General features: G+C 44.2%; 1 protein-coding gene across 2 annotated transcripts in view; it reads right to left on the minus strand.

Moving 5' to 3' along the window:
* LGI1 (leucine-rich, glioma inactivated 1) overlaps nucleotides 1-3138 on the minus strand; it is a 39350-nt gene extending 36212 nt beyond the window's left edge. The window contains exons 1-2 of one of the 2 annotated variants that reach the window (XM_015557943.1): nucleotides 2532-3138; nucleotides 2072-2143 (exon numbers count right to left, since the gene is read on the minus strand). In XM_015557943.1, the coding sequence (XP_015413429.1) occupies nucleotides 2072-2143; nucleotides 2532-2998 (539 nt within the window). In that variant the 5' untranslated portion in view covers nucleotides 2999-3138. The remainder of the gene's footprint in view (nucleotides 1-2071; nucleotides 2144-2531) is intronic. The other variant, XM_006755083.2, reaches the window with a different exon arrangement.
* Nucleotides 3139-8586: the final 5448 nt, after the last annotated feature.

An 8586-nucleotide genomic window follows, 5' to 3' on the forward strand; every position in this document is an offset into this window, starting at 1 on the left:
GCAGGGTTTAAGCAGTTTTTAACGTGTAGCTTCCCATCAATCACACACACACACCCATCACACACTGGTCTCCAAGAACATGGAGGCTCTTCCTAGGCCTTTAGAACCAGGAGACCTGGCTGTTGCTCTAGAGAACTGGAGCCTGAGACAGCCTGATGGTGATGGACATAGCGCCTCCTCGGCTGGTACTTGGTGGTATGCTTTTTATTTAAACAATTATTAATTTTAATATATTTTTATTGATTTCAGAGAGGAAGGGAGAGAGATAGAAACATCAATAATGAGAGAGAATCATTGATCAGCTACCTCCTGCACATCCCCTACTGGGAACTAAGCCTGCAATCTGGGCATGTGCCCTGACTGGGAATCGAACTGTGATCTCCTAGTTCAAAGGTCAACACTCAACCAATGGGCCACACGCAGCCTGGGCAAAAAGGATGCTTTTTAAATGAGCCATTTATTTATTTAAAAAATGAACAACAGCACAATTTATCACTTTCTCAGATACAATCAATTCTTATTGTATGGAAGGATCTCAGAATTGGAGACTTTGATACTTTAAGTGCTAAAAACTATCTTTTTGGTGTTTGTTCAATATGCTAACGCTTTCCCTAATCATATCACTAGCCATTAATCAAACACATAAATCCCTTAGGAATATTCTACTAATTGTTAATCATTCAAAGACATTAGCTAGTAGAAGGGCATTAGCCAACACTGTTACATAATATCAAAACACCTGATCATATCTGTGAATTAATAAAGTAATCAAACCAGTTTTGGCATTTCATATAAACAAAACAATAGATCAAGGGATTTTTTAGCTTTATGTAAACATTTAAAACCCTACCATTTATAAAATGTCTAACCAAATAATCTGAACAATAAAGATTTTTTAAAAATGTGTAACCATTTGACCCTATGCCAAACATTTTATCTACTAAAATCTTATTTATCTCTGATAACAATATTTTAATGTGTTATCACTTCCATTTTACAGATGAGGAGACAGAGGCTCAGAGAGATTTAGTCATTTGCACAAGATTACAAATCTAGTTTGTAGTAAGTGGTGATAAAATTTACACACAGATCGCTCTAATTTCAAAACCATGCTGTTTGCCTCTCTATGTGTAACCTCACACAGCCAAAATGGCCAGTTAAGGCGAGAGAAAAAAAAATCTTGGGTCCTCAATCATGCAGTTAAGATAACCAAAACTCAGTTCATCGACAATTCCCTCCTGAAGCATGTTAACGACAGCCCAATCTGTTGCCTGACATCTAAGCACGGGGGACCTTTTGACTTCCACATGGTCCTACTCTGAGAACTAGCACTTCGATAGCCAAACATTACACGTTAGAAAAAAAAATTGTACATGTGACATTATGCCTGTGGGGAGACCTGAGTCAAATATTATTTTTTGACTATTTTGAGACATAGCCTGAATATGTAGTTCCCTTGTGGCTAACTCAAAACACAACAGCAGAGATGAATCCTTTGCACTACCCTATATTATTTTCTTTCCCTTCTTGCAAGGGAACTAATTATAAATTAGATAAGATTAGAAAACAATCTTTCCAGAATGAATCTTTTACAGAATTACCTAGAAAGAACCAAGTTCTCCCCCCCCCCGCCACCCCCATGGTAAATCACACAGAGTAGCAGCCTGCCCCAGATCCCCAGGAGACAACATCTTGAGCACATATGTTATGCTGGGTTCTGTATTGACTAATTCAAAAACTCCAGGGCAAAATAACCAAAGTTCCCAAGTCAAAAATGAAAGTAAAATAGTGGAATGAAATTGGAATCTTTGTGGCAACGTTCCCACAACTTCATACATAGTCATGAAAGTAAGACAGCATTACAGGTTAGCAAATTTCCCATTGCAAGAATCAATCTGCACCGTTGGTGTCACGCTGCAAACAAACCCCTGGACCTCTCACTTTACTGACAATCTTTTTCTCTCCAGAAATATAATCACATTCAACAAAATGAATATCAAGATTGTTTTACTAGAGGGCTTATCCAAATATATGCTATATTAAAAATAGTTATGATATAAATATTTCTCACAAGAGCTGCAGCGATGGTGTGAATAAAAAACTCCCTTCTGAGATTTCAGTAAAACCAGATCTCACAAAGGATCTGAAAGAAAACAAACAGACAGACACACACAAAGAGACACACACACAGAACAAACCTTGTGTTAATCCAGTTTAGCAAAAACAAGTCACTATTCTGACACTATTTTATGAAGTACCATACTGTTCCTTCCCAGGTGAAGTAGGAGAAACGAATCTGCTACAGGTTCCTCATAATAATGTTCAAGGGTGGGGGGTACCTAAGCATGTTCCGTAGCAGCTAATCAAAATCAAAATCTCTAAATGCAGCAAAATGTTAGCACTGTCAAATGGCCAAGTGTGCGAGAGGAATCTCTCTCTCCATGCCCTTCTACCAGTACATACAAAGCCCCAAATACACTGGCTGGAATTTTTAAATCGTAAATTAGATAGCAAATGCTTACGGGCCTTACAATGAGATAACATCAGGAGGCACGGTGCGTGGAATGGATCTGGCATTCTCACATAAAGCATTATCTTTGGTACAAGTACACACGGCAGGGCATTTTGGCTTCGCTGGTTTCTTCCCCTCAGTCAGCAAGAGCGCAGATAAGAGACATAGGAAATAAGCAATTCTTTTCAGGGGGATGCAGGCATTTCCCATCCTTTGGCTTCTCTCTGATTCCACGCAGTCGGAAAAATCTCCCCAAACATGAACAGGGCTTCTGGAATTCAGCTGGTGATTGTCTTGCTCTGAGATCAGGTCACATAGGAGTCCACCCTTTCCCTTTGCCTCTGTATCTCTGCTTTTCAAAACGGGGACCTGCAGCTGATTCGTGAGCTGCTCCTCGATCCAGCAATGCACTGCTCGGGGAAGAGACCTGTGAGGTGCTGCGAGATGGGAGGGATCCAACTGCCGGAGGAGAGAGCCGACTTGCATCACCAGGAAAACACTGAGCGCAGACCAGCCTTCGAAGGCAAAGTGAAGTGATGTAACAGAAAATAAACAGCTTTCTGCTTGCACCGGGAGGCCCTGTAATTGTTACCAAAAATAGGACGGCGTTCTGTCTTATTAGTGAGTGGGTGGGCGGGTGGGTGGCAGCAGTCATCTTGCATCGGAGCTCGGCAGTCTCAGAAACCTCTGGGAATTTGCTTTTCGTGTGGCAAACAACCCAGTCAGAAAAACTGGCTTTGGACCCAGCCCTGGCTGGAAAAATGAAGTTAAATCAAACTCCCTCTCTCCGCAGCATTTGGCTAAAACGGTCTTTCTTGCTGAATTCACCTGACTAATGCCACCGTGGAAAGACAGATAAGAACACACGGAGAATGAGACTTTCAGGGAATGAATGTGAGTAAGTACTTTTCTGACATCAGTTGTCATGAATTATTGGTTTTCATAGTCCCCCACCCCCACCTCCAATGTGCCAGCCATTCCCTCCTCCCATGATGAGGGAGGAAAATAGAAGCAGAGGCTGGCTCTGTGCATAATCCACCTTTCTTGCTTCTGGAACTCCTTCTTCTTTAGCAGTAGCACCCAACGCCTGGCAGGAACTCTCTGCCAGCAGGAGGCAGCCAACTTGGGCTTCTCAGGGCGCTGAAAAAGGCCTGGCTTAGCCCAAGAGGCAGAGACAGGGTGGGGGAAACGCTGGCCCAAGAGCAGGAGACTCGCTTTGAGGTCCCAGTTCTGCCATGATCTAGCCCATATCTCTGGATCTATTCAAGTGGGAATGATATCGATGTTCTATAAATATTATGAACATGAAATCAAAATGGTAGGCTGGACTACTGTCGTATTAGGGAAAGGGTATGCACCTTTGGAACAGAAATTCATTTAAAGAAGAAACAAATGAGGTGCTGGCATTAGGGCAGGGTGGTGTAGTCCAAGAACTTGGGGAGACTTTTAGGATGGAGAGAGGTAAATAGGCCCTGGCTCCCCTTACCATGCTGGCCCAGGGATGGCAACCCATGATCTTTCTCTCTCAGCTGCTTAGATTGAAAGTGGTAAAAGGGTTGTTTGAGCAAATGTGTGATTAGGACATAAATTCATCCTACAGGGGAACCTGAAGCATGGACAGTATACCCATTTCCTCTCATAGCATGCTCCACAATGACTCTAATCACTCATTTAATTCTCTGTAAGCTCTGTGAGGAGAGAGCAGTGGTTGGTAGTCATGTTCATTCTTGTACTCGACTGTTTACCTGGAAGACAGGTGGCTCCATGAAGGTAGAGATCCTCTGTGAGTCAGTGTCTGGACAGTGTCGTCCATGCAGTGAGCCATCCATGTGCCTTCATGAGCAACCGTAGAGTGAAAAGGCTCTCCTGGTCAGGATGTGCTCGTCCCGGGAAACGTCAGATCGCACCTCAGAGTTACCATAGAGGGATCTGACAACTCCCTGAAGAAGTAATGAGAGAGCAGAGTTCCAAGGTAGTGGGGATGAGAGAGTTGGAGAGAACATTCCAGGTGGAGGGAACAGCACATGCAGAGGCCTGGCCACCACCTGGCCAGGGCCCTGGAGAACAATGGGAGACCTCCGGAGTGCTTTAGGCAGGAAAGTGATATATCTGGTTTGTGCTTCAAAAGGACCAAGATTATTATAATTAAGCCAGTTTTTGAAGGTTTATAAATATAATTTTTATAGAAAAGAAAAGAAAAACTCCGTCCAAGAGAAGTAATGATTTTAGAATGGATTCTACTGCTTTCACTGTCAAGGATTCTCTGGAGGGAGGGAGTTATCATAGTGGTTTTAGAAACTGTGACTTACGGGCAAGTCCCACTTGCAACAGTAAAAGTGTCATTTAAAAAATTGGCCGAAAGTCAGTATTTTGTAAATTGGATCCTGCATCAAGTACACAGTGAAAACGTGCTCTATAAAATAATTATGTGGTGAAAGTTTTATAGAGAGGATCATTTTTATTCAAACAATCACCTCCCCCCCTAACTTATCTCACTTGTAAAGGATATATTTTATAGCTATAAAATAAAGACTCTGAGAACTTGAAGGACCTTAGAAGTCTCAGATCCAATCCCCATATGTTACAGATGGGTAAACTGAGGTACTAAGAGGTCACACAGATGGTGAGTGGCAGAGCCACCACTCTGCATGGGGTGACACTGGCAGATAATTGGTTAAACTGGTGGATATAGTCAGTCAGGATAATTCACTCCCCATGTTCCACTTTCAAATGTGTCAAGTTATCAAGATTGCTTCATCAGCCCTTGGCTTCGTACTCTGTGGACATAATCAAAGAAACGGTGAGTTGTCTTTCAAACTCTCTGAGTTGGTTAAGCTGGGAGGGCAAATGAATGAGGGAAAGAAATCATACCCACAACTATTCACTGTGCAGCTGTATTTCTCTGGCGGTTCATTTGGTCAGTTTAAGTGGAAAAAGACTGTGATTGGGGGGGAGGAGGGGGGAGAAAGGGGCGGGGGAAAGGGGGACCCTAAGGACAAGTTACAATGGGCATTCTGAAAAGACAGTAACTTTTTCTTTTTCTGTGGCATTTAAGCCCAGACTTGAATTCCCTATTCAACTAAGATCGGGCAGAATTTTAACTGTAATGCAGAATGCTCATGGCCATTTAGGGAGGAGAAACCACTCCTGCCTCCAGAATTGGGTCTGAGGAGGGGACTACTGAGAGGAGGGCAAGTTGTTACACTAAAGCTCTGAGGGGTCTGGGGTGGGGTCTATTGCTGATGAACCTTCCTTTCCTGACCAGTCCTCCTCTAGAAGCCCTGGCCAGGCCCAGAGGGGCTGTGGGAAGTGGGAGAGTGGAAGCGTAGGAATTTCCACCCATTTGAAGACTTTTGGATAAGGTTTGGCACCCACCTGGGGCTTTGGGAAAGGGCCCTCGAAAGGAAGAAAGCAGAGCTGGAAGGAGGCCCAGGGAGGCTGAAGGCCTTGGCCAAGGCAGCTCAGTGCCCAGTCCCAGAGATAGAGGAGTGGCTGAGCGGGTCCAGGGCTGGCTCTTCACGGCCAGCCATGGACCATGGGCTAGCTACTTAACCTTTCTGGGCCACAGTTTTCTCCTGTGTAAAATGAGGATAATACTAGTATATGCCACACAGAATTCTTGAGGAAATGAATACAGTAATGTATCTAATGTGCTTAGCAAGGGGTCTGATACCCGGGAAAGATTCATCATGCTTGTCGTCGTCATCATCATCATCATCATCATCATCATCATCGCAACAGGACTTGATTGCTGAACGTGTGACTCCTGATACCTGGGAAGCAAAGCTCTCAAATAAAAATGGGTTTAGCTTAAATCTATGCTCACTCTAGAAAGCAGGCACTTCTGGGCAGGATGACAGGCTGTGGCCTTGCCAAGAATCTATTTGCATGGAGGAACCAAGGAGTCTCCTGGGAAAGAAAGAACTCACCAGTTTGGATGAGAGCAGCAACATCCAATCTTAGTCCAAGGACAGGTCTGGAGCTGGAGAAAGAGAAGGTGGTCTGAGTGCAAGGTAGAGATTGTGTCCTGCCCCCTGCCCTTGAACATGTGTAAGTTAGAGAAAGTAAGAGAGATCCACTTTGGGATTCTTGTAGTAAAAGGAGTTCTCTCCAGTTTGGTGGGCACTGTGGCATTGCCTTTGAGGACCAGGAGGAACTACTTACAGAGCTGTAGCACCAAAGATGCTGTAGGATATGAGACCAACAGCATCCCTCTCCAGGCCCTCAGCTCACACATCACCAAAGTCACTGGATTTTCCACCAAAAGCAGCTCCTCCTTAGTGGCCAAGCAACAGTGACAGCCCCACAGACATCAGAGGGACTGGGGAATGATCCGTGAGGCAGCTGGAGCAGAAGAAAAGGAAAACGAAGGATAGAGTGTGATGTTTGGGGGCACATGTGCAGTGTTCCCTAGGCATCCTCAGAAACTGAAAGGGGTCTCTGTGGAGGGTTGGGCGATTCTGCGAGAGCCAATGAGAGCAGAGAGAGAGAAAGAGAAAGAGAGAGGAACAGCCTGTGCCGTGATTCTGATCTCAGTTTTCCCCTCAGGCTGGTGTGGCCTAGGAAACACACTTTGTACAAGTAAACAAATCATTATTATGAGACTTGAAAGATCCATCTTGGCCCTGCCTCCTTTTGCAAACACTCAGACATGCAAACGGGTGTCAGCTTAAGCAGCTTTCTCAATAGAGCAGGTTTTTTGAAGCTACACGTCAGATGCGTTAGTGAGTTGCAAAATCAATCTAGTATAAGCAGATTGTAAAAGCAGAATTTTAAAGAATGAAATAGTTTTGGCCCTGGCCGGGTAGCTCAGTTGGTCAAAGTGTTGTCCCTATATGCCAAGGTTGTATGTTCAACCCCAAGTCAGGGTACATACAAAACAAAAAGAAAACTATGAATGCATAAATAAGTGGAACAATTGCTATTTCTCTCTCTCTCTCTCTCTCTCTCTCTCTCTCTCTCTCTCAAATCAAGAAATAAAAATACTTTTAAAAAAGTAACTATTGCCCTGTGAAACCTTTGTTTCCGTTGTGTCTCTGTGTGTGTGTGTACATGCGTGTGTGATGTAAAATATTTTTTACAATCCGTTTATGAAAAAAGAGGAAGAGAGGAAGGAAGGAAGGAAGGAAGAAAAGGAAGGAACGGAGGAGGGAGGGAGGGAGGGAGGAGTGTATCACTTAGGATGCTTTGGTAGTAAGTGACAGACATGGACTCTGCCAACCTAAACATAAAAGGGTCTTATTGCCTTGGTAATAGAATGACTGGCAGAACTCAGGGAAGGGCTGTCCAACCAGGCTTCAGCAATGGAGAAACTTGTGGGAGCTTGGGGATCTAGGTGGCAGGAACTAATGGGCAGTCTACTCAGGTGAATCCTCTCCAGTCAGTTCTCATCCCCGTGTTCCTCCCCAGAGGAGAGAGCCCAATGGACTGAGCTGGGTCCAGTGCCCGCCTATTTGCCATGGGGAGGCAGAGCACCTTGGTGGCAATTCCACCAAGAGAGCACATGATGAGAGAGGGGTGGCTCCTCAAAGGAAACTTTGGTGCTACTACCAGAAGCAGAGAGGATGGATGCTGGACAGGCAAAACCAAGGGACACTCAGTATGGGACATATGCCAGGATCTGTTAGCTAATATCTTTGACCTCCGCCCCAGCCTATCACCTTAAACCCAACCTCAGGATTTTAAAGATAAATGACCAGAGGACCATTAAGACAAATAGATATGGATAATTTCTCATAGGACAGCTAAACTCCTATGTCCTGACTGTGAATCAGGGGATTTTCAATTCTTATGGTCCAAGAGAATAGGACTTTGGCCAAGAGAGAAGTTGTGAAGGCAATAATAATGAAAGCTGACACTTACAGAATGCATATTGTGTGCCAGCTGCTGTTCTAAGATATATATATATCTATCTCCTATCTAATAAAAGAGAAACATGATAATTAGCATACGACCGCTACCCTTCCCATTGGCTAATCAGGGCGATATGCAAATTAACTGCCAGCCAAGATGGTGGCCAGCAGCCAGGCAGCTGGAAGCGAACATGAGGCTTGCTTGCTTCAGTGAAGGAGGAC

Source organism: Myotis davidii, unplaced genomic scaffold (assembly GCF_000327345.1).
Source record: "Myotis davidii unplaced genomic scaffold, ASM32734v1 scaffold271, whole genome shotgun sequence".
In the NCBI taxonomy this organism is placed as follows: domain Eukaryota; kingdom Metazoa; phylum Chordata; class Mammalia; order Chiroptera; family Vespertilionidae; genus Myotis; species Myotis davidii.